This window comes from Rhinopithecus bieti, unplaced genomic scaffold, assembly GCF_001698545.2.
Source record: "Rhinopithecus bieti isolate Rb0 unplaced genomic scaffold, ASM169854v2 scaffold_47444, whole genome shotgun sequence".
NCBI lineage: Eukaryota > Metazoa > Chordata > Mammalia > Primates > Cercopithecidae > Rhinopithecus > Rhinopithecus bieti.
The window spans coordinates 612,033-639,062 of record NW_016819781.1 but is presented as its reverse complement, the minus strand read 5'-3'; the positions used below and the strand labels follow the sequence as shown (position 1 = coordinate 639,062).

At 44.0% G+C, this 27,030-nt stretch overlaps 1 protein-coding gene across 6 annotated transcripts in view; it reads right to left on the bottom strand.

Annotated features, from left to right (window-relative positions):
- PALM2AKAP2 (PALM2 and AKAP2 fusion) overlaps positions 1–27,030 on the bottom strand; it is a 398,719-nt gene that overhangs the window by 246,496 nt on the left and 125,193 nt on the right. For all 6 annotated transcript variants that reach the window (XM_017859235.1, XM_017859233.1, XM_017859234.1 and 3 more), the window contains exons 4-5: positions 2,339–2,453; positions 1,425–1,446 (exon numbers count right to left, since the gene is read on the bottom strand). In XM_017859235.1, coding sequence (XP_017714724.1) covers positions 1,425–1,446; positions 2,339–2,453 — 137 coding nt within the window. The remainder of the gene's footprint in view (positions 1–1,424; positions 1,447–2,338; positions 2,454–27,030) is intronic.

The window sequence follows — 27,030 nt, the reverse complement described above, 5'->3', positions numbered from 1 at the left end:
TCCAGAAAAACACTTTTTTTTTTTTTTTTTGAGATGGAGTATCACTCTGTTGCCCAGGCTGGAGTGCAGTGGCATGATCTCCACTCACTGCAAGCTCTGCCTCCTGGGTTCACGCCATTCTCCTGCCTCAGCCTCCCAAGTAGCTGGGACTACAGGCGCCCGCCACCACGCCCGGCTAATTTTTTGTATTTTTAGTAGAGACGGGGTTTCACCGTGTCAGCCAGGATGGTCTCGATCTCCTGACCTCGTGATCCGCCCGCCTCGGCCTCCCAAAGTGCTGGGATTACAGGCATGAGTCACTGTGCCCGGCCTGAAAAACACATTTTTTAACTTTTCCCCAAATATTTCCAAATGACACTGGGAAAACACTGACGCCAATTCTTATCCTGGCTCCTGATCATCTTCCTAGTCTAGAGGCTGATCTTTCTTGTTTGTTTTTAATACAAGACCTTGCTATCACCCAGGCTGGAGTGCACTGGTGTGACCATAGCTCACTGCAGCCTTGAACTTCTGGGCTCAAGGGATCCTCCCACATCAGCCTCCCAAAGTGCTGGGATTACAGACCTGAGCCACCACACCCAGCCCTAGAGTGTGACTTTCTCACAGCCAGGTGAGCACATAATATCTGGTCTTTCCAACAAGTCCCTGCATTGTAAAGCAGATCTAGCTGAGGGCCAAATGCAAGTAGGAATCATGGGTTTGCAGTTGAAGATAGGGAGCAAGGTGAAGGGTGAGAAATACACAATCTCAAGTTCATCCCCACAGTCCAGGTAAGGAGAGGAGAGGACAGAGGAAAGGTAGGGAAAGGAGAGAAGGCAAAAGACCTGCTCTTGCCACCAGGAAGCCAGGACCCTGCTCCTACCTTCCTATGCTCTGAACCAACGATCCCACACAGGGAGGGAAGTTTTGCCCAGCCCTGTTTCTATGGAAGAAACTACAGTTGTCTGATCAGAGAGAGAGAGAGAAAGCAAAGAAAATCCAGAGACTGTAGAAAGGTTTTCCAAACACCAAATGTTTCTCCAAAATTTCCTAAACTTCTCACGTGTGTTTCAACCTGAGGACCTAACCACTAGGACAAATGGGCTCATCCCTACGAGGGACCTGGTCCTGATGTTAGTACTCTTCTTTGCTGGGTACCTTTCAAGAGAGGCCTAAGCAGTGAGCGTTGGGACCTAATGGGAAGGAGAAGAGCCAGGCCAATTTTGTAAGAGGATAAACAGTGAGCCAAGAGACAGTTCCTGAAGAAGAGAGGCAGGGAAGGCTTGGAATGTGGGCCTCCTCAGTGGCCTGCAACCAGTGCTGCTACTTCTTCTGATGCCTTTACAAATCAACACAGTACCTCTTCCTTACGCCCCTGTTAATGAAACCCCCTAAGCTGAACAGGATCAAAACATTCATCTACAGTCGGGGTAGAGAGCACTTACCTCCATCCGTACTGGAGAAACCCTGTAGGAACAAAAACAAGGCAGAGCGTTACTCTACATGTGGGGGTACAAGCCCATCTTTTCCCATCTTTAAAGACTTAACCCATCTTTCTCCCATCCCAGACCCAGAATTTGACTGTGCTGGGAAAATGCGATGATCTCTTTTCTTCTGGACAATTTGTGTAGAGTTCCAAAATTACCATTCCCAACTTGTACTAAATTTCTCCCAATAGAGATTTATTTCAATGATCTAGCAAATATCCTTGGTCATGTTGGAGAATGATATCAGAAAATCACATCCTAAATTGATTTCATTAGATTGCTTTTCTGTCACTCAGGTACTGCAGAAACAGTTATAAAATGGAGGGAGGTCCTGAGATGTTTGTTCAGAGCTACTGGTTTTACAAACTCTACTCTTTGATATACAGCACCATCTGTTTTTATATATAGTAAAATTTCATGGATTTACACTCTTTGTATTTGGAATTCATGTCCACTTCATAGGGTGTTGCTTCTGGCCTTTTATAACGAAAGACTCAAAAGCAAACTATAATTATAGCCACAAAGAGCATGTTTATTCTGCTTCATCAGAATTGGTTTTAGAATTCTAGAGTCCAATAAGAGAAGGCTTTTCAGGCACAGGGTATATCAGGGATCTGGACAGCAGGCAGATGGGGTAATCTCATGACTCTTCCCTATGCCTTGCAGCAGGCCAGATGGTCCCACACCCAAAGATATGCCATGCTCAGCTTCAGGATGGCCCCTAGTCCTCACACATCTGCCTCTCATTTCATAGAGTTCGTGGCTCAGATTTCTCATCAATGCCAACTGGCCTGTTTCCCAGTTGGCACCATTTTGCTAGACCTTACTTCCCCATGGACATAACCTCGAGAAATCATGTTTGTTTTTTTCACCTTCTGAAAGTCCTTGAAGGATTTTTCTGTCTCCTTCAGTTTCTCTAGGATGATTTGCTCTTTGGCAGATATCTGGGACTCTTCACTTTCTAGCGTTTGTATTTCTTGCTCCAGCCTGGAAAACACACAAACAAAGGACAAGTTACTTTATTGTCCTGCCATCCACGGGCAAGAGAGCAGTTTCTTCCTGTTGGGCGATTTGTACCTTCCTGGCAGCCTTCGTTTTACATTATGCTGAGGAGCCAGGCCAAGGTTTTCCATTACAGAGCATCCTGTGTTTCCAGCTCTGCCACTGGGTAGATATTGGTCAAGGGAAAGCAACACAGCACTGCCTCCCCTGGTTCACAGCCACCACTGTGCAACATGCTTCGATGTCTCCCTGCCAGCCCTATGCATGAGCACCTTTCTTATTTGGAGGGATATTATATTTACATAGCATAGGACATAATATCAAAAGGAAAATAGCTTCATATTCTCCTGGCCAGCTCAGAATAACTGCTCTCTCAGGTTGGCCAAAAGGTAAAGGGCCATTCTTGCTCAAAGGAAGTGTGTTGCCAAGAAATAGCTGGTGGCCAGTACCCTTGGGAGCCTGCTGTCCTCTCTGTCTGTGGCCTGGATTCTACTGCCAAAAAGAGGGGAAATGAAGAAGACAGATGCAATTGCCCCTGCCTTCTGGAACTTTCCTCAATTTTCACAGCCATCCTATGTATTTTATAAAAGGGAAATTTCAGCACTGCCTGGAGACTCTGGAAATATTCCAGGACAGCAGCTGCAGCTATGATTTGGGGAAAGTCTCAACAGCCATATTCTTTCAGTGAAATGATAATAATTACCACCAGTGTTTACTGAGCACTTATTCTGTGCCAGGAACTTAGCTAAGAATTCATGTGGATTATTTCATTCAAACTTCCCAATGACCCTGTGAGTAGGGAATCCCCATTTTACTGATGAGATCAGTAGGGCTTGGCAAGGTGAAGTAACCTAGCAAAGCAGGCTTTACTGCCGCAGAGCCCTGAAGCAAGGATTCAAGCCAGGTGCTCCGACTCTAGACCTGCTCCTAACCATTGAGCAACTCTCACCACATGGGTTCTGACGTGTTCCCCACATCCCCCACCTTGTTAAAGATGGCATATATTGGCATAGGATGGCACTGATATGCAGCAATGTCTTCAGAAATAATGAAGGGATAAATGTTCTCTTGCTAAAACTCTAGACTGCTGTGCCTCTTGAATTATTTGATCTGAATTTATTCATTGGTTCATTCATTCAATCACTAATTCATTCACATTTTCTTTTGTTGTCTTTCCACCGTGTCATGCTAGAAGCTTTGCTGCTGAGTCTGTGTCTGCCTATGAGTCCCCTCCCTTGCCTTCCTCCTTTTCCATCTTTTTTTTTTTTTTTTTTTTTTTTTTGAGATAGGGTCTCACTCTGTTACCCAGGCTGGAGTGTAGTGGAACGATCATAGCTCACTGCAGCTTCTACCTCCTGGGCTCAAGCAAACCTCCCACCTCAGCTTCCCAAGGAGCTGGGACTAAAGGCACACACCACCATGCCCAGCTAATTTAAAAATTTTTTTTGTAGAGGTGAGGTCTCACTATGTTGCCCAGGTGAGTCTCAAACTCCTGGGCTCAAGCGATCCTCCTGCCTCAGGCTCCCAAAGTGCTGAGACTACAGGTGTAAGCCACCATGCCTGGCCCTCTTTTTCCATCTTTTAATCTGCTCTTGGGAACTGGCCATTAGACTTAGACATAAAATAAGGAGTTCAGAGTGGGGTTTTCTGAAAGGTAAGGAACACCAAGATCCAGGCATGAATTTATTTAGTGACATACTGTGCCCCTCAGAGGCCCTTTCTGTTTCCTTCCTGGGTGTCAGAAAAATGACTTCTGAGGGATAAGTCTTTGCAGCAATTACTTTGGATTATGAAGGCAAGCCCTATATCCAAATGAACCCCCTCCCAATGAACACAGCTCTGATATATTTGTCATTTCACTCAGGGTAAAAGTAGAAGTCCTACAGCTTATAAGACCTCATGGTATCTAGCCTCCCAGTACCTATCAACTCCACTCTACCAATGTGCCTATTTCACTTTATGCATTAGTCAAACAGAGCCACTCTTATTTGCCCACATGTACCCTGTGTCTTTTCCTCCTCTAGGAAACTCAACTCCAACTCCTAACCATTATTGACGTCTCAGCTCAGACGCCACCTGTCATGAGGCGTTCACAGATTTCATTGCCAGGAAATAACATCACTCCCCTCTGAACATTTCTTAGCACATTATTTTGTTTTATTAGAAGTCTTATCAAGTCTACTATATACTAGAGCAGTGACTCTCAACTGAGGTAATCTTGTCCCTCAGGGGATATTTGGCAATGTCTAGAGATATTTTGGTTGTCCAAAGCTCAAGGGGATGGGACTGGTGTTACTGGGTAGAGGTCAGGGATGCTGGTAAACATCCCACAATGCATCAGATGGCACCCTACAACAAAGAATTTTCTGGCTCCAAATAGTAATGTAAACTACTAATTTCCCCTACTAGATTATAAATTCCTCAGACGGAGGGCACAAATGCTCAATACACCTACATTGAATGAATTTTAAAAGCTGAGCTAAGTTGCAAAATGGTGTGGCCCAGCCAAGATCAGACTTTCAGAATTTTGGAGACAAGAGTGAATTTTTCAGCAAGCTTTGACTTGAGAGGCTGTGTGTGGGCGAGATGCAAAGAGAATTTACAGAGGGGGGCTGACCAATCTAGAGGTATGAACATAGAGATATAAAACTTCTTTGCCATTCCAGATGTTCAGAAAATCTTCTACACACATCCATGTAAATTATTTTGGGGGGAGTGAGTAAAGCGATATGAGTGTGAAATAGGAACAACACATGAGACAGTCAAATTATCCATAAACTGAATTAATTCAATGAGTAGAGGAGCTCTGGACTACAGGTTCCCTGTGTAGACTGGATGCTACCACCAACCAGGTGGGCTCTGAGCAGATTTTATTTTATTTTATTTATTTATTTGAGGTGTGATTACAGGTGTGAGCCACTGCACCTGGCCTGAGTAAATTCGATTTTAATCTCAAAGAACAGAGTACTTTAGCAGATATTTAGGGTGTGCAGTAGATTATATTATTCTTGGGCCAGTTGCAACGGCTCATGCCTGTAATTCCAGCACTTTGGAAGGCCGAGACGGGTGGATACCTGAGGTTAGGAGTTTGGGATCAGCCTCACCAACACGGTGAAAGCCCGTCTCTACTAAAAATACAAAAATTAGTTGGGCATGGTGGTGCACACCAGTAATCCCAACTACTCTGGAGGCTGAGGCAGGAGAATCGCTTTAACCCAGGAGACAGAGGCTGCAGTGAGCCCAGATTGTGCCATTGCACTTCAGCCTGGGCAACAGAGTGAGACTCCATCTCAAAAAAAAAAAAAAAAAAAAAAAAGATTACATTATTCTCAAAAATATTCTCTTCCTTCCTCCCTTACTTCCATGGGAAAAGTACATGCTTCCCTAAGCCACTGATGTCAATCTTGACCATGTGATTTGCTCTAGGCTCATGGTGGATGGGATACACTTCCCAGTCCCTTGACACTGGCCACAGCCATGTGACCTGCTTTAGCCAATAGGATGTGAGCAGATAAGACAGAAGCAGAGGCTTGAAAAGTGCTTGCCCAGTTGAGCTTGTCCTCTTGCACCCCTTCCATTGCCAAGACAATAACTTATCTGGGCAGCTGCTGCCCCGTCAGCATGGACTGCAGAAAGAACACATACCGAATAGACCTGAGGACAACCCACAGACAGGCACAGTGGGTTTCAGGGCTCTCAGCTATATAGTTCAGATGCACCTGAAATTAGAGCCACTCAGCTAAGCCCAGTCAAATCAGCAAATGCCCAGCCTACTCACAGAAGTGTGGGCAAGAATAAATAACTTTGGGTTTAAGCCACTGAATTTGAGGGTGTGTTATCTAGCATTATTGTAGTAATAATGAACTGGTACAGGTCAAATATAAGTGTGTGTACATTATGTAATATATATATATTTATATCCTACTAATATATATCCTAATAATGTATACCCCATTATATAATACATATACACATATATCTATATGTGTGTTATATGTATTTTTATATATCCCAATAATGCCTGAAGCTAAATGATTAGAAAGAACATAAGGCACCATCTCCTCCCTTCCCTAATCTTCAATCCTCTGAGAAATCTGGAGGGAAACAGGGCACTCCTTCATAAGGATTAAGACTGAAAAAACAGAAAAATATCAGTGATAGTTGTCTCTGAGTAATGGAATTAAAGGTGATTTCATTTTTAAAAAATAATTTTCAATATTTTCCCAATTTAAAAAATTCATTTATTACTTATCTAACCGGAACGAAAACAATAAATTCCCTTTTCAAAATACCTCCTGAGGCTTTCTGCTGAGAAGGCAGCATCTCCCAGGCTGTGGCATGAAAGAGGGGCCAGGGCCTCATCTTCCTACATGTCTAGTGAAGGGGAAATGGGAGCACCCCAACATCTATTTAAATTCAAAACCAACATTTATGGAGCTTGTGTGGTTGGACTCCGAGCTACGCGCTACAGGGGATTCTAAAACAAACCAGATCGTGTTAAAAATGGCTGACGAAAGCCGAAGATGGCTGTCTCTCAGTAACTCACTTCTTCCAGTGAATCAACCCCAAGTGGTGAAGAATTCTCTGCGAACTGATGCCCACTGGCTGGCCTGTCTCCACAACGTGCCCTGGCCCTATGGGTTTCAAGGCTCTCAGCTATCTAGTTCAGGTGCTAAAGATTTGGGTCATGATACTGTGTAACTGAGAAGGAACAAAGAGAGAGGGAGAGAAAAAAAAAGAAAGAAAGAAACGAAATGAAACCTTTGTGATAACAACAACTGAGTTTCAACCCAAATGGAATGAATGAAGGAAATGGAGAGTTTATGTCAGATCCAATGCAGATTTTTCTATAAGTTCACATGTGGTCTTGGGCCAGGCTCTGAGGGTGTGGTCAGTCCAGGCTGCTCTCTTTCTCAGGAAAACCTGAGTCCTGGGGCAAAGGAGCTTCCCAAGGAACAGAGTGTCATGGGGTTAACAACAGTCATCCCATCCAGGCTGCAGATGCCACTGTTTTGTAGTTTCATGACTGAAATCTAATGCAGTCTTCTCTGGAAGAGCCAAATAGATATTGCTGTGCTAAAAATAAAGACTGGGCAGGAAGTGTAATTTATACGCAAGGTTAATCGAGGATCCGTAGGCTGTGGCAGGTGCACATAACAGTCCCTAACCTGCTTGCTCAGTTCCTTCTGAGCAAAAAACAAACCGTAATAAGCCGTAAGGAAAGGTGACACACTGCAGCTGTGTAGGTTTAATTTACTGGAGATGAGGTTGCAATCATGGCCAAATGGTCTTATAAAATCTATCTAATCCCAATAGATCATCCTCACAAGAAAATATAAAGGACCTCTCGCTCTGGGAAGTGCATCGATCATGTTCTTATTTCAAAGTTTATTTAGACATTCATCCATCCAACTTCATGCAAACACCTTCTCTGTATCAGGCACTGTGCTGACAACTGGGGATGGAGAAATAAATCAGACACAGTGTCTGCTCATGAGACTTTTTGGTCAAGTAATGCAAACAGTCATGTGAACACATAAATTACAATACAAACCAAAAATAGCAGTAATAGAGGAAAGAACAACGTGCTGTAGAATAGTCGGTTCTGCCTGTGAGTGTGTGGTGGGGACGTTGAGTGGTCTTCTCAATATCAATTCTCCCACTCTTCCAAACTAACAGAATCCTTATTTGGTTGGGGATGGCAATGTGCCCGCCTGAAAAAAATATGTATCCTAATTTCCACTGAAGATAAAGCTGGTCACAGGACAGCACTGGTCAATGAGATGTAAGTAAAAATGATCAGAAGGGACTTCCAGACAACTCCCTAAAAGGGAAAGGAGGGCTGGGTGCGGTGGCTCATGCCTGTAATCTTAGCACTTTGGGAGACTGAGGCTGGAGGATTGCTTGAGCCCAGCGGAACGAGACCAGCCTGAGCAACATGGCAAGACAAGACCCCCATCTCTACAAATAATACAAAATTAGCTGGGCATGGTGACACATATCCTTAGTTCTAGCTACTCTGGAGGCTAAGGTGGTAAGATCACCTGAGCCTGGGAGTTCAAGACTGCAGTGAGCAACGATCACAGCACTGTACTGCAGTCTGCGTGACAGAGTGAGACCTTGTCTCAAAAAAGAAAAAAAAAGGAAAGGAACATTGGCTTAAGTAACATTTGCCTTTCCCTCCTTCCTGCCAGGTACAGGGACCTGGTGCTAAAGAGATGCATTCATTTCCAATTCCTGCTGTAACAACTACAACAAACTTAGTGGCTGACAACAGTCTCAATTTATTATCTTACATTTCTGTATGTCAGTCTGACACGGGGGTTGCCAGGCTAGAATCAAGGTGCTGGCAGCGTTGTGTTCCCTTATGCAGGCTCTAAGGGAGAATGCATTTCCTTGCCTTTTTCAGCTCCCTGATGTCACCAACGCTCCGCGCCTTGTGGCTCCCTTCCTCCATCTTCAAAGCCAGCACTGTTGCATCTCTCTGACCTTCCCTGTAGCCACCCCCACCCCTCCTTCTGATTTCTGCCTCCCTCTTCCACTTTTAAAGATCCTGTGGTTATACAAATGCACCCAGATAATCCAGGATGCCAATCTCCCTATTTTAAGGTCAGCTGTTTGGAAACCTTAATTCCATCTGTAATTTTAATTCCTCTTTGCCATGGAACCTACCATATTCACAGGTTCTGAGGCTTAGCGTGTGGACATCTCTGGGGGTCCATTATTCTACCTACCACAAGGTATATGATGCTATAGGCAGAGCAGTAATCCTGTGTCCACAGGGACAATAGTATGTCTGAGTGTGCAGAAAGAGAGACATTGCCTGGGTCCCAGGGGGCACAACGGAAAGACTACATCACTTCTGGAATATCCGGCTCCAGATTGCTTGTTATAGGCTTAAGCCTCTGTTATGATCATAGCCGAATGCAATTTTCAACTGATATGGGTGGTGAGAAAAGCTTGACAAAGTAGGTGATGCATTAACTGGGCCTTGAAGGATGCATTCACCAGGTGGAAAAGAGGAGAAAATGAGACAGGCAGAGGAGACAGCATGGGCCAAGGCCCAGCATATCACATGTCCTTCCTGTCACTCAGGAACATGTGGCCTTGGGTGGCTTTTTCAGGTCACAACCTGCTCTGCCCTCCAGCTTCACAGCTCAGCATGGTGCCTCGGATAGGTTCCTGCCATTCCTGTCCCCACTCCCAGTGGCTCACTCATGCTCTCCCTCTGCTCTATATGCCTGGCTCTCAAATACCTGGCCTTCAAGGCTCTGCTGAGAACCTACCCTCCTGCAAGGCCCAAACAAACAGAGGGGAAGACAGAGCATGCTGGCTGCTGGGGACACCGTGCCATTCAATCTCCAGTTCCTGCTTCCCAGATCCTCGGCTACTCCTTTGCCTTCTTACTTACAAAAGCTAATACATTGGGAGGCCAAAGCTGGTGGATCACTTGAGGTCGGGAATTTGAGACCAGCTCAGCCAATGTGGTGAAACCCCGTCTCTACTAAAAATACAAAAATTAGCTGGGCATGGTGGCAGGCGCCTGTAATCCCAGCTACATGGGAGGCTGAGGTAGGAGAATCGCTGGGAGGCAGAGGTTGCAGTGAGCCGAGATTGTGCCATTGCACTCCAGCCTGGGCAACAGTGTGAGATTCCATCTCAAAAAAAAAAAAAAAAAAAAAAAAAAAAAGCCAAATTTTTTCCCTTCGCCTGGGTGTTAGTCAGTTGAATCCAAAGGAGCACAGACAGATACAACTTGGTTTTTAATCGTTTTACTGTCTGGAGAGTCTTGCCTGTCAACCCAGGTGGGCTTCATTTTTCCTTCCCCATCAATGATGACAATAATTATTATAATACTAACAATTCTAATATTGTTTTTGCTAGATACATTAATATATGTAATAATAATAATCATAAGAATTAGGATTATTGAGTGCTTACTGTGTGCTTGGAACTGTTATGAGTGTTTTACATACATTGTAATACTTAATCTTCACAATATCCTATGAAGTAAAAAATCTGCAACTCCCATAACACAGATGGATAGATACACAGAAAGAGCACTGACTTGTCCAGGGTTGCAGAAATGATGTGCAGCCAGAATTTGGACGCTGGTGGTCTGGCTGGGGAACCAGTACTCTTTGCCACTACCCTTGACAACCGCCCATGACCATTTGCCCTTTTATCTTCTTTCCCTCAAGAATGCACATTGCAACACAATATATATTTTTCATGCTCACAGAAGCACAGGTCAGACTGGGAGTAGAAGCCATTGAACTTAATTGCTCTCCAGAAACATGAAGTCCCTGAACTGTCCTCCACCCAACGATTATTTCACACCTGCTTAAACTTCTCCACACATGGGGAGCTCACAACCTGCCATGGCAAGCTAATCTGTCTTAGGACACTTAGGCCCATCCTAATGCCCACTCACAGATTTAAGCAATGTTTCCCTCCCTATATCTTTCATTATCTGAGTTCCATCCCTTGAAAGGGCAGAGATCAAGTTCAGTAAACATCGTGAATTATAAGGGCTCCACTCTGGGAAATGGGAAGATCTGGGGCAAACAAAACTTATTTTCCATGGTGGAGCACAGATACAAAGAGGCCCAGTAGTAGGAGGTGGTAGAAAGAGCAGAAAAGGAAAGGAGTAGAAAAACCAAGGGGAAAGAGGACTCCTGGGACCCTTCGTGCAGTGAACTCAACACCAACTAAAAGAGGAGGCAAGAGAAGCAGTAAAGAAGTGCTCACAAAATTCTCAGGACCCTGTGAACACTTCTGAAACAGCTCTAAGCAAGACCAGCATGTTCCTGATGATGGGCTGAGCCTTTATGAAATTCCTCACTATCAAGGGACGTAGATAGGGTTACGCCCTACCCAATAGCCAAACACATTGCTACTCAGTTGGCATGGGTCTGAATCTCAGCAGCTACTCTCAGAAGAAAAGGAGATGCTGACCAACTGGCTGAGGGTGCTTAATTCAGACCTGTTCTCTTCTCTGGAACTGCAGTTTCATAGTTGAGCAGTCAAGTGGGGTGCCTGTCCAGCCAACCTGCCAAAACAAGAACCTCAGGAGAAGTGTTTGCTTCCTCTCAGAGGAGAGGAAAGCTGCCCACATGTTTACGAATTCAGCACAAGTAAAAGTGGAAAGGGGACTGCTAAGTTGCTCAGTTTCCATCCTCCCCTTCTTTCAAAGCAATGTCATTCCTGTGGCTGAGCTGGGCATATGGCCACACAGGATAAAGGCCACATCTCTCAGCATCCTTTGTAGCCACATGCTCTGGCCAAAGGGATGTAAGTGAAAGTGCTATATGTCAGCTCCTAGAATCTTCTTTAGCCCTTTCTTCTCCAGTTCTCTCTTCATCCTTTGCCTGAAATGCACATGTATGCAGGTGAGGCGGCACTAACTGCCATCTTGGTCACTGTCAACAAGGATCAATCTTTAGGGTTAAAGTGGAACAGGTCTGGGTCCCTAAGGAATTCACAGGGCACAGCCACCAAACAGCTCTTAACTGCATGCCTGTGGATGTTTACATAACTGCATACCTGTGGATTTTTATTGGAGGGAGAAATAAACGTCTTGTTTAAGTCACTGTTATTGTGGGTCTCTGTTCCTTGCATCCACATGGAATCCTAATTCATCCAAGACACTTACCACATATTGTTGAATTTGAATGAATGCTCTTAGAATTGTGCTGAGAATTGGGGACCACAGCTAATCAGAGCTTAGAGTCTTATCCATGACTCAGCAGAAGAAGAAAAAAAATGAGCAATTGCAAGGTTGTGAATTCATTACTGCTAACCAACGCTTGTAAACGGGGTTGGCTAGAACTGTGCTTTGCCCCCCTTCTACTCCCCAAATCCCTGCCACATCCAAAGTCTCAGCAGAGAAGTTTCTACTCCTTGCACAATTATAATCACCCACGTCTTAGCATCTCTTTGGTGTGCTATTTGTGTCCGTCTGGTTTCTGGCCAGAGCCTTTGCCGGCTGAATTATATCAGAAAGAGCCAAGACATGGCTAGGTATACATTTTAAACACCTTTCCAGCCTTGCAGTGCAGTGAGCAGATCGCTCCTATAAATAAGACTTAACAACATAGAGCTCACCCATGACCTTGAAGTTTCAGTTATGTGGTGGGAACAGAAGACTGATCACATGTGGTTCAGAAGTAAGTGTGGGGACAGAGGCTAAGGTGGCAGGCAGCTGAAAATTTTGCCTGCCCAGGGTCCCTCTGCCCTTTTCTTTTAGAAACAACATCCAGCTCCTCCACTGGGAAAAATGTCTCTCTGGGGTTCCTTGTAGATTTGGTGAAACTATTGGTCAGAGGGCTCACATCCCTGGCCAAGGAGTAGAAATGTGTCTAAGCTAGGCCAACTGAACTCTTGCCCAAAGACCTTTGTCTTGAGAGGAGTGACTTAAAGAATAAAAACTAATCGGGGGTGAATTCTTCCCATAGCAAAACTCTGAAGAGACCACTTCATTAGTTCCTGCTTCCTGGAATTCCAGATCTGTCTGAGACGTGATTATCTGACCCCTTCTTCCATCCTAAGAATATTTAGCCTCATCGGTCTATCTATCTATCTATCTATCTATCTATCTATCTATCTATCTATCTATCTAATCTGGCTCTCTAGCAATCTGTCTGTCCTATCTATCATCTACCTTAATACCCCCATTTCAATATTCTAGGTAGAGCACTGGGAAGAATATTATTTTCCCACAAATCAATGCTACAAAATTCATGTTCCACATTCAGGAAGACAGTGCATTTGTTTCTATGGCACTCCCCAAATATTTTTCCTTTGTGATTCAATTTGTAAGGAAACAGCTTCCTTTTATTTAGATGAGTCTATCTGGAGTCACGGCAGATCATTTGGTATTTTCATATGAAAACATGTTAATGGCCCTTAAGTAAACAGAGGATTTCCACTTTTCCTTATGAAAGAACAGGGCCTTCCTTGACTATAAGGTGTCAGTGGAAACTCAAGCCCATTTCCTCCTCTTTTTTTTTTTTTCCTCACGTCATCCCTGAGACAGAAACATGGCAGAGAAGACTAGGATCCCTTTAAGAATTCCAAATATCCAGCTCACATCCTTTTCTGGTGGCTCCCTCTCACCTCCTTCCCAAACCCCATCAAACTTCTTAGGCTGGAAGTTCACACCCTCCATGTTCTGCTCCCACCCCTTTCCAGCCTTACGCCTTCCTATCTTCAGCCAAGACTTCAAACTGCTCCTGACAAAGCCAGGAAGGACTCCCCACTCTCAACTCCATTGTCTGAAAACAGATATCATAATAAAAGCCCAAATCAAATTACATCTCTTTAGGAATGTTTTCCTTAATTCCTCCAGCCACACCCCCACCCCCCACCCCCAGCCTGGTATGTTCATTCATTCTGATTATCCACAGCATTTCTAACTTTTGGTACACTCTGCCTTGTAATAAAGTGTTAAAAATATATTTGTACTTCCCAACCCTACCTATACCTCCTCTCTCCCAAGTGCAGACTTATTAAGAGATACGACTATATATTTTATGTTACTGTACCTCACATTCTTCCCTGTACATACAGATGCTCAATAAATATTTGTTGAGTGCATAAAAAGCAAAGCTACCCAAGAACATGCTTCTAAAAATTACATAGTGAATGTAACTTGGAGATGGTGATAGTACATAATTTTAAAATGTTGGCTTGGTTTTCTACTTTCCCCTCAAATATACAAATTTAGATAGTCAGAAAAAAGAACATCGATATTGGACTGGTTTATATCTTGATCTAAGTACACAGCTGGGACATGGCAGCATTCTTCATTATTGATGGTGATGTAATCACATTGAAGCCCAAATACGAATAAACGAAAATTTCTCTCTCTCTAAGTGTGCTTCAGCCCATGGAGACACCTGCTTTTCTCTCCTTTTCGTGTGTATTTACTCCATCTGGAATCACATGACTCTCACTATCAGAATCTGTGCAAGTGGATTTCCGTGTAGGAAATCATTTCCAGGCTCGAGCTGAGCACTGATTTCTTTGTTGTGATTCTTATTTGAATCTGTTTCATCAGAAATAAAGAGTTTTGATTACAGGAAAGTGAGATTATTTCATTTCAAAGCAATACTTTTCTCAATAGCTTAAACCCCCCTTTTTTTCCCCAGAAATGTCCCTTTTTCCTAGGAAGAGAAAAAGTCCCATCCAGCCACACCTTCTGACCTCCAGCCTCTGACTCAGACTGTCTGTTGAAGGCCACCACCTCCACCCATGTACCTAAGCTTGTGCAGACTGATCTGGGAGGGTATCCCATTAACTACCCCCTCTCCCCTGTGTCTTCACCTCTCTCCAAGATGCCCCCTTCCTGCTAGTCAATAAACAAGAATCATTTCTTTCCATACTAAAAATAAGTGAACTTCTCTTGACCCTGCATCCTGTTCCAGTTGCTGCTAAATCTCTCTTCCAGACTTCCCTAAAGCCAGTTGTCTCTTACTGCCTCAACATCCTCATATCCTGGCCCCCCCTCAGCCTCAGTCCCTCTGCCCTCACCACCCTGCAGCGTCTGCTGCTAGTCAAGTCCATGACTGCCACGTCCAGCGAACCCTCTTTGGTGTGGATCTGTTTGACTTCTTCATTTTTAAAGGCACTGTTGATCACTGTTCCTCCATGATGAAGAGACCATGACGCCATGTTCTCCATATGGGCACCTCTTCTTCTACTCCACCACTAAAGGTTTATTTGGTTTATTGTTTTTTTGTTTTGTTTTTTTTTTTTTTGAGATGGAGTCTCGCTGTGTCGCCCAGGCTGGAGTGCAGTGGCCGGATCTCAGCTCACTGCAAGCTCCGCCTCCCGGGTTTACGCCATTCTCCTGCCTCAGCCTCCCGAGTTGCTGGGACTACAGGCGCCCGCCACCTCACCCGGCTAGTTTTTTGTATTTTTTAGTAGAGACGGGGTTTCACCGTGTTAGCCAGGATGGTCTCGATCTCCTGACCTTGTGATCCGCCTGTCTCGGCCTCCCAAAGTGCTGGGATTACAGGCTTGAGCCACCGCACCCGGCCGGTTTATTGTTCTTGTTGATTAACATTTAATTCTTGGCTACTCATGTCCAGCCTCATGCTTTAATTCCTACCAAACATGCTTAAACCTATCCAACCTATATCTTCAGCATCTCTCCTGAACTCCAGCCTCTACATATAATTGTATTTTGAATGTCTCCACCTGGATGGTCCACATACACAACATATACAAGACCAAACTCATCTTTCTCCATAGAGCAGCTCCTCCCTATTCTGTAGCTCAGATGCTGGTACCACCACTAATCCATTCTACTTAGGAGGGAAACCTGGATGTTGTCTTCACCTCTGGCTTGCCCCTCGCTTACCATCACCACACACGTATCTTATTAGTCACGAAGTCAACTAAGTGTCTTATTAGCCACTAAGCCAATTTGCCCCACAAATCTCTTTTCATAGCTCCTTCTATTCAGCCCTAGTATAGGCTCTCCCCTAAATGCCTGCAACAACCTTCTAATCAATCTCTCTGCTTCTACCCAGCCCCATCACCCTAAAATCCAGAATGTGTCTGGACACACCACAATAGCACTCCCCTGCTGAAAACCCCTCATGGGCTCTCTGCTAAAGCTCATGGATATGACACACTCCCAGCCTCACATTTACCTGCAGAAATGAAGATTTCCTTGTTTGGCTCAACGCCTTTGCTCATACCACCCCTCTGCCTGGATTGCCCTTGTGCTCTCTCTTCCCCTTCCCATGGGTAATTACTACTCATTTTTAAAGCACCTTCTCAGGTATCATCTCTTTATGGAAGTCTTCTTTGGCACCCTTCCCATGAAGGTGCTCTTCCTCTTTGCTGCCATATCTCATGGACATATTTCTACCACCAACTTTATCCCACTGTATTTTAATCACTCATTCGTGGATTTTGGGGTCCCTTCCCTAACTCTAGTTTACAAAACTCTAGAGGATAATTACCATCTCTTTTTCATCTTTCTTTGATGATGGCTTCTAGCATCTAGCTAGGAAGGAACCTAGCTTGCTTCTGTATCTAGCAAGGAACCTTCCTCATTGAAAGTTCTCAGTAGTGTTGGTTGAGTAAATGACTGTCTCAGTGAATACATAAATTGTTTCTCAACTGGAAGTAGCCTCAAGAAGACCCTCCGGCTCAATTTTTTTCAGTCAAAAATGAATCTTAAAAGAATAAATTCAAATTAACATCAATTCTGGACTTAGTAAAACAACAGATTAAAAGAAACTGGTCTTATATGCTTTCTCTGAAGCAGGAGGATGCAGAAGGTAACTTCTGTGTGGCTCTGTACTCTTCACCCCAAGTTCCCCAAATATACAGTTTCATCTGACCCCAGGTGTGTGTGTGTGTGTGTGTGTGTGTGTGTGTAATGTACTATTCTTGTCTACTATGGGGTACTCTTATTTACTTTCACCTAAATAAAACCATAAGTAGAAGATGTACAGATATGTAGGAATTGGGCCAGAATGATGGACAGTCTCAGCATTTACTTCATTGTGCCCTATGACTCTCTCTGAGCTCACCCCTTCATGCAGGAAGCATCTGGGCTTTCATACCAGATTGTGAAAATTGTTTATGTGGTGCATTCCTCTCTTCCAAATCCCTGTTTACTCACTGTGCCTAAATCCAGTGCTTTGTGATAGCTTTCCTGCTGAGTTAGATTTTCCCATCGGCGTGTGTGTGTGTGTGTGTGTGTGTGTGTGTGTGTGCATCCATACAGCCTCAGCCACAGCTTTCACAAATGCCCAAACTGGGAATAATCACATTTTTGCCTGTTGTCCATATTGGAGGTTACTCTGGAGAGACTGGTAGTGCTTTCAAGACGCATGAGTTAGTATCTCAATGAGTCATTCATTGAAAAAAATTAACGTCAAACAATAGTGGTAAAATAGGTCACATTTATTGAACATTTACCGTGACAAACAATGCCAGATGATATACTAAATGGTTTGTAAGCATTATTCAATTATTAGCACTTGGTAAAATATCTACTACTGTTATTCACACTTGACAGATGAAGAACTGGAGGTTGAGAGAGTTCAAGTAACTTACGACCTTCCACCAGTAAGTGGCAGAGCTGGGATTCAAACCCAGGTCTGCTTGTAGCTACAGCCTAGAATATTAACTGCTACCCTGTGCTGTCTCCTACCTAAGAGCAAATGAAACCACTCCCAGTCCAAATGTTTTCAGCATTTCCTCTTTTTGGTGTAGATTTTTCTTTTCCAACATCTTGATCAAAGGGAGCTGCTGTGGTTTAAGGAGAGAGCTGACTAGGAGCTCCTGTCACTCCACCCCTTGCCTTGCTTGGTCTTTCCATAGGATACACAGGATTTGGAAATCACTGCTCTATGAAAGCAGAAACAGCATGTATTGCTATGGCATCTACAGTGCCTACAGTATTTGCACACAGCCTGTGCTCAATCAATATAGTTCTAAAACGGAAGATTCTCTCTTGTGGTCACCTACAGCATGGATTTCCCTAAACTACCCAACAGGACACCAAAGAATAAACAGCACCTCTGACCTTTAAGCCATGGAGGGGAGAGTGATATCTATCCAGAAGGTAGAGATGACGACTTACTTGTACCTGAAACAGAGACTAGGAAGGAGGTCGGCATCGGGTGCTATGGCAGTGGCTGGGAGGCTTCCAACTGATCCAAACTGCTCTTCCTTAAGAGAACTTTGTCTTGGGTTTTGTTTTGTTTTTTTGCTAACTGTGTTTTCTGTGCTTGACATTACCAGGTGACAGCTTCTCCTCAGTGGAGAAATTCATCATCCCACTGGGATAATTCCAGAGTTATTGTAAGAGTTCCTGCTCCCACCAGATCAAGCCAATCAGGAAGCTCCTCCACATGGGTTGTGCCGGGCTGATTGTTTCCCGCTTGGCCTCTTCCTGCTATTGTTCTCTGTCATGTTCTCAGAGGCACAACTACTGAACCCTACCCCTTCCTCTCAGAAGCTGAGGGCTGCATCATGGCTTTGGGTCAAGGTATACTCGGCTCAGAGATCAAGGCATCTGGCAGAGAGAGACGGGTCTGAAATGAAAATAGAGGCAAGCAGTTCCTGGCCCAGGTGACCGCAGCGGAAATCACAGAGTTAAAACACCCAGAAATGTGAGTTTTTCTGGTCTTGGAAGAGAAGTTTGAAATGTTCTGGGTCACTCATTCATGTTTATCAAGCATTATCAAGCAGGTGTTACACTATATGCAGTCACAGCTGCCCAGTCTCTACTTTGAGAAATTCATCATCTCATGGGGGAGGAAGCTATATGAACACTTACAATGCAGTGCACAGTGGAGCTCAAATTGCAAGACCAAAATGCTGCAGAATTCAAAGAAGAGAGTTTGAGTAAGTCTGCTTGTGGGGAGGCAGGGCAGGATTTCAGGGGCTTGGAACATGTCAGTAGGATCTTGAATGATGAGAAAAATGATCAAGGCATAGAGGTGTTCAGACAGCATTTCAAGCTAGGGTGATGACATGGACAAAGGGGCTTTGATGAAGAAATGTGAAAGGCAGGCTCAAGTGAGTGAATGAGGACCTCTGTAGGACTGGCCTATCTGAGTGCACTTATGATGGAAAGAAAGTGACGGGGAGGATCAGGTCCAGGATGTGACGGTTCTTGAATGCCACACTAATGAGTCTGATCCGGAAAGCCACAGAAAGCCATTTGAGTTTCTTGTTTGTCTGCCTGCCTTTTTAAGTGTATGTTTTAAGGCAGTGATAGGATTGGCTATGTTCTAAAAAGACCATGTGGACAGCTGTGAAAAGAACAGATTTGGATGTGTGGAAGGGGTGCAGAGTGAAATCACAAAGAACAATTAGGAGTTGTCCAAGCAAGGGATGGTGACGCCAAATTGAGCATGGACTATTGTGGGAAGCAAGAAGGTTCAATTTATCGATTTTTATAGCATAATGACGTTGACAACTTCCTAAGCTAACCTTTTTGTGTTCGTGTGGCTGCATAGGCTGGGCTGAAAAAAAGTGGCAACATTACATTGTAAAATGATTGCTGGGCACAGTGACTCGTGCCTGTAATCTCAGCACTTTGGGAGGCTGAGGCAGGTGGATCACTTGAAGTCAGGAGTTCAAGACCAGCCTGGCCAACATGACAAAACGCCTTCTCTACTGAAAATACAAAAATTAGCCAGGCAGCATGGAACAGGCCTATAATCCCAGCTACTGAGGAGACTGAGGCAGGAGAATTGCTTGAACCCAGGAGTTGGAGGTTGTAGTGAGCTGAGATTGCACCACTGCACTCCAGCCTGGATGACAGAGCAAGATTCCATCCTCCTACCCCCCCAAAATTGTAAAACTATGACCAGAAGTAGATTGAGGTTACCCAGTGGCTAGAGATTGCCTGGGGTTGGTGGGACCCCTGGATTTTCCTCCTTTTCTTTCTAGTACACCTCTCAGCCACTTCCATGTGATGACCCAGCTGTCCCAGGCACCACAGGGCACCTCTTCTTGAGGAAAAGGAGGAAATGCAACGTAAACTGACCATTCTTCTCTCTTTTGTAAAAAAGTTTATTGATTTATTTATTTTTAGTACAGACAGGGTTTCGCTATGTTTCCCAGGCTGGTCTTGAACTCCTGGCCTGAAGTGATCCTCAACCTCAGCCTCCCAAAATGCTGGGATTACAGGAACCAGCCACCATCCCTGGCCTGTTTCTTCTCCCTGTGATCATTTATGGTAAATTGTTGGCCAGGGCATGAATCTGAAGCTCGAGGCCCTAATTTAAGATGTTCCAGGGACTGAAATCATCTCAAGCCCAAGGACAACCTAGCCCCTTAACCTATTGAGCTGCATTACTGCCCTCACCCGGCTGCAGCAAAACAGGGCCTGGAGTAGCCAACTGAAGGATGGTCATGGAGTTTGAGAAGTGCTGAAACTTTTCTCCTGTACGGCTGAGAAACTGAGTCAACATCTAACGCTGCATCCTGCATATGCTGCAGGTGGATCACCACCCTGCACTGTTGGTTTCTCATGGGCACAGTCATTGCATTCTCTCTGGCATCTCCCTGCCATTTTCCTATCTTAGATAAAATAGAGACATTTTGCCTTACAAATGGCAGTGAGAAGGGCCTTTGGAGCCCTTTTCCAGTGGTACATATGGTGTTGAGGCAGAAGCATCCGTATCCTGGCCCTGGCTCATGCATACCCCCTGGGAGGCTGGACAGGGACAATGGCCTCGATGGCTGAGTCCACCTGGCCTGAGTGCAGAGAACACTGACCTTCAGGAGTTGAGTGGGTAGGTCACTGTCCCAATACATTTATTATGGGAGGTGGAGACAAAAACTTTAGAAACTAAAAATAAAGTTTAAAATAGTCTTTGGTCAACTTTATCCCTATAGACTTCTCAGCCCTAATTCTATTTTACGACAGCTGTTAAGTTGAGAATGATGCAGATTTCTCGGTTTTCAAATCCAAAATGTTCTGTGAGGGTAGAATTTTCCTTACACCAGGAGATTGCAAATTGGAACCTCCAGATACAAAATGATTCACACGTAGGGATCAAAGCCTGAGGGGTAAAGCATTCCTTAAGCCAAATTTTAAAAGCCCTTTTATAGCATGGAAGTGGCTTGCATAACTTCCAAAGAAAAACAATGCCACTTAAAATCCATCCAGAGACTCATGCTTTTAATTAAAGCCCTCTGTCAAAGAGATGATCTGATAGGCCACTTGAAATGTGAACTCTTGGATACAGAGATAGTACATCGTGTTCCAGAATAATAATTTTAAAAACAGCCTGCCTCTTCCCACTGGTTTGGCTTATGTGAAATCAGCACTGGCCACCTCTGTGTTCGGCAGAAGTCCCACCCTTGAAGTTGTCCTACCACATCCATCATTTCTAAATCCTGAGACTAAGGGAGAATTAGCTGCTGAAAGCACAAAGCAACTTCCCTGGAACCCTCAGCTATAAGAGAGTTCAAGACAGACTAGATTTGTTTTAGAAATAGTACAGGCATCTCAGTATGAGATGTCTCATGCAGAGGCGATGACCTGGGACCCGCATAAATGTTTTCATGTGAATGAATGATCACAAGCCTCCTGAGCACATATGAAAATTATACTCCTATGAAACCCAAGGTATAATAATAACATTTGTGTAACACTTTAGAGTTTACAACATCCTTTCATAACAATTAGGGATTATTTTATTCCTAAGTTATAGGTAAGAAAATTGACAGGAAGAAAAAAGGGAATCTAAACACTTTTCATGCTGCAATCTGATTTTCTCCTCATCTATAAAATGGTTATAATGATGCATATGGAATACCTACATCAAAGTTATGAAGCTTAAGTTAGCTAATGTTTAAAATATCTCAGAACACTGCCTGGCTCCATGGAGCAAGTCCTATTCAAATGTTTGTGCTTCCTTTCTCTTCCAGTGCTTTAAAAAAATTTTAATTTAGAAACCAGTCTGTTAAATACAGCATTTATAAGATAAACCAAAACATACTATTTAATAGAATAAATTCAAATTCATCTTAATATGTGCTTTGTGGCCCACAATATTCAGGAATATCTGTAGATTCTGATGTTAAACTGATTTTCCAGAGAATGAGAATACATTCTATCATTTGAATGCTAAAAGGAAAATTAAAGTGTTGATTATTGGCTATTGATTATTGGTAAAAGTTAAGATTGTGTATGCACATGTGTGTCTACATGTAAAAAAAAAAAAAAAAAAAAATTCCAGAAAATCTGATGCAAGTTCGCTATGTGGGAATGGCTTATGTGCACATGGAGGGCCATCTAGTGGCAAGTGAAGTCATAGTTCCCTAACTGAGGTAGCACGTGTGGGAATTTAGGTAAAGCTGGGAGGAGACGTCTGGCTGTGATTCTGCAGATTTGGTATTGTGTACTTACGAGGAGAAACTTCATTAAATGTCCACAACACTGAACTCCTTGTTTCCTTGTTGTTTTCAAAGGAACGGTGCACTTGCCCTTAATGCTGTGTGCAAAAGTATCCTGCTGAGCCACGTAACCCAGGAACAGGGAGAAAAAGTGGTTGGGAAGGTCCAGAGGTCCAGCCTTCTAGAAGTAGTGGGCCTATGTGAACCATATTCATTGAGATAATCACTTTAGAGGGGGCACCTAATAAATGGGTTGCAGTAGGTGTCCCCAAAGACCAATTATGAACAACCCAATCAGGTGCCCTGTGGTCCAGTATGGCCAACCCCTCCCAGTATACATATCCTCCCTGCCACCAAAGGTCAGTCTCAGTGCTGATGTGAACTCCAAGGCTCATGGCTCTCCTGCTTCTGAAAAGCAGCAGCAAGACCCTGTACAGCATGCTCCTGCAAAGTGCTCTTCCTCCCTGAGGCTGGCTCATCATGCTTCTCCAGCACGTGTGTCCCAGGCCCTTTGCTCAAGAGCAGCTTTTTCACCCATGCCTCTGGTAACCCAGTGATCTGGGCCAGGAGTGATATCTGGCTCATGAGCTCAAGCAGAAAAAGAGGTCCATGAAATCTCTGAGGCTCCAGAGACCAGGGCCTCTGTCATCTCAGAAATGCCAGAAACCAACACAAGGACCTGCATAAAGCAGACCTGGGTATCTGTGGAAGTGAGTGGGAACTGAGTAGGGACTGGCATTTATGGGTGTGCACACTTTCTCCCTCATGTTCTCTTCTCACTTGGACCAGAAGGGCATAGCTGTGTTCCATATGGACGGGGAATTTCTCCCAGAGCAGGCATCGGTCATATGTACCTTTGGATTTCCAAAGTCCAAGCAGGGCCAAGGGCACAGTAAATGTCTGGAAACTGACAGTTAGACTCTGGCATGTGGCTGTGAGTTCCTCTACTCTAAAAGCTAACTGAGGAGTGGCCAAGGCACTGAATACATTCATCAATGCATTCCACCTTTCAATGCATTGAACTCAACAGAAGTAGCACTTACAAAAGAAGTCAATGCTGACATATCTCATCTAACAAAGTGCCACTACAAGGGCTTCCTGGAGTATCCAGCTACTTTTACTTCATTACAATGATGGCTCACTGTACAGCCTTTCAGGGGCCCAGTAAATTGAGGGATGGCTGAATTGACTTCATAACGAAAGAATGCTGCTGTTCTGATTACATCCCTCCCATGCTCCCATGGAGGCTCTGCCTCTGGCCAGAGAGAAACAGGAGCCATGGAGGACAAGCTCTCTGATGCTGTAAGGAGAGAAAGATGAAAGGGTGCTATAGAAGCTGGGAACTCGCTATGTGCTAGGCACTGATTTGACACTTTACATATATTAACTTGATTAAGCTTTACAACAGCCAAATGAGATACATATCACTGATTCCCACTTTGCAGATGGGTGAAGTAGCCTGCCCAAGGTCCCATGTAGTTAATGAGATGTGAGGCTGAGATTCAGATGAGGTCCGTCTGATACCGAAAAACATACTTTTTTCGCTGCATCTGTAATAAGATCCTGCTCAGTCTTTGGGAACCTTGGGGAAAGAGAAACCCTAATTCATGGTAGAACTCTATTCAGATCCAAGATATTGCTTATATTTAAAAAAAAGAAAAAGAAAAAGAAAAGGAGACAGCAGATGCAGTAATGCCTCTCCCTGGAGCTCTCCAGAGCCCTGCCCTGCTTCTGTCTGATTCTTTCTCTGACCCAGCCATGATGATCTTAGGATTTTCGAATGACTTGTTTTATTTGCTTTCTGGTGTCCTGATCCATCCTCTATTGGTAGATTGTCTTCCTCAGTCCTGCCAAATTCACCCAAAAACTAGCAGCCTGCCCAGTTGGTTCCCAGTCTACCCTTAACTTCTCTACTTCCTACCTTGCTCTAATTGTGACATTGAACCAGCATCTTATCTTCACAACTTCAAAACTCCAAATTATTACACCTCTGAAACTTCTAATAGTGTTCTATGGCCTCTGGGATAAATTCTAAGTCCCTCCACTTAGCATTCAAAGGCCTCCGCGAGCTGCTTCCAACCTGCTATTCTGACTTTTCTCCAGAACTGCTTCTGTGGTTAGGCCTGAGATTATCCCGTCTTCAAAGTGACAGAAGATCCTGCGAAAAAGAACCACCCGTTGGCTGGCCATGCCTGGACTGTTTCTCCTAATGGACAGAGTGACTCAGTGAAAGCAGGAATCAACTGTGTCCTCCCTGTGTCCACACCCATGTCCGTTCCCAGGGAGAGACAACATACCAGAGATAGTGACAACCTCCATGTGGAGCTAAGCCCCCCTCTGCTGTTTACAACAGGTGGCTGAGCTGGGAAGAGCCAAATGAGCTTGATCTGCATGGAGTATCTGTGACAACCTGCTGACATTGCCCATTCAGCAGTCCAACTCCTAGGTGGTCACAGTTTCCTAATGTATTATCCAGTAACTCAGGTCCAGTTCTGGAGCTGGGATACTGCTTGAGGCTGAAAGGGCCAAAACCTCAATGAGGTCAAGGAAGGACCCTCATTTTCCAGTCTGGTTCCACCTAATGATATCCAGGTACATTTGCTCCATCTCAATGGCAACCATTCAGTTCATATCCCAACATGGCCTTCGTAGTTCATTTCCTATTAGCTTGAAACTCCCTTCCAATTAATGGAGACATACTGAATTTGATTTATCTTTTACTTTTTAGAAGTGGGACCATCACTGATTTAAAAGATTCAGGTATTAAAGGTTCTGGGTGCAGACCAGAATGTTCTGTTTGAAGTCAAAGTTAACTGTCTTTTGGTGGTAAGAAATATTTCTTGGAAGGAGACCTTCTAATGTCAAATGATGGGACTCAAGTACAATAGAAACATCAGTCCAGAAGCTTCAGGAAATCTCTGAAAACTCCAAATTAAAAAACTCTAAAGGCTTGTCTCCCATTATTATTGGGTAGATTATAGGTCTCATGAGGGTAATGATTGTTATTTTCATCTCTGTATCTCTAATTATGCTTGGCCTCCAGAAGAAGCATTTGATTGAATGATGAAAACATTTTAGAAAGATTAAGTCAGCCAAACACCACTGGGGTAAAAGCCCAAATCCCAAGGTCCTCCATGGTCACTCCTTTCTTGAATTTCTACTATCTTGAGGACAAGTATGACATCTCTCAGTACTTGTTGTACACATCTGTTGGGTGCCTAGACTGTCAGATCTGTAAGAGCAAGGGAGAAGACTTTACTTATTTTCTGTAACTCCAACAGTTTGCCATTGCTATGCATGACACTCAATGGATACCTACTTAATCATCTTGATTCAAGTGGACGTTATATCAACCACATTAGAGCAAGAATTGTTAGCAAGAATGTTTGCTCATGGCAGTACTTGTCTATACTTCTAGGTAAATGTCAAGAAAACAATCTCCTTCCTTTAGCTTCTTGTCATGATTGCATGCCCATCAGAGTAATTGAGGCAAAAGCTGAACTTCCCACTGGAAATGCTTACAGAGAGAAATATTATAAGCATTTATGTCTAGAGTATCCATGGGCATATCATCTGTACTTTTGTCATTGTTTTCTCCTTTCTTTATGTAAATATGTATGAAAACCCATTAGGCCTGGCACTGTACTAAGATCTGGGAATATAAGGGTGAACACTGTAGTGTCTTTAACCCTAGGGAGCTGAGGCTAGAGGAGGATAGAGAAAGAAATCAGCTTCCTATGTACTATGACACAGTAAGCTCTAAGGTAAAAATGCCCGCAGGAAACATTAAACCAGGGTTCAGGGCTCAGGGAAAGTGGAATCTCAGCTGAGACTTGATGGTTCAGTAGGAGTTAATCACATACAGAGCAGCTGAAGAATGTTCCTTGGAGAAGGGACAATAGATTCAAAGAACGGGATACAGGAAGAGCTTGGTACATCCAAGGAACTGCAGGTAGTTGCCGGAGTGGCCAGCAATGGGATGACACAATTATGAGAGACAAGGCCAGAGAAGTAAGAGGAGGTCATATCATAAAAGGTTCTCTAAGCTATATTAAGGAAGTTGAACTTTATCTTATAGTCCAAAGAAAACAGGTAAAGGGTTTGAAGCTGGAGAGTAGCATAATCAAATATGAACTTTGAAAGATACTTCTGCTGGGTGGCAGAGGTTAGGTCAGGACACAACACTAGGGGAAGGGAGACTAGGTGAGAAGCTCTTGCGTCAATCTCCATGAAAGATAATGGTTACCTAGACCAGTGTCATGGAAGTGGAAAGGAAAAAGTGTAGAAGGAATCAAGAATCCTTTTATTATATAAAATTACTGATTAGATAGAGGAGTTGAAAGGGTAAAAAGCATCAAGGACAATGTCCTGATTTCAGACTTGGGCAACTGGGTGCACAGTGATGCTTTTCAATGAGATTAAGAATCAATGAAGGCCGGGCGCGGTGGCTCAAGCCTGTAATCCTAGCACTTTGGGAGGCCGAGACGGGCGGTTCACGAGGTCAGGAGATCGAGAACATCCTGGCTAACACGGTGAAACCCCGTCTCTACTAAAAATACAAAAAATTAGCCGGGCGAGGTGGCGGGTGCCTGTGGTCCCAGCTACTCGGGAGGCTGAGGCAGGAGAATGGCGTGAACCCAGGAGGCGGAGCTTGCAGTGAGCTGAGATCTGGCCA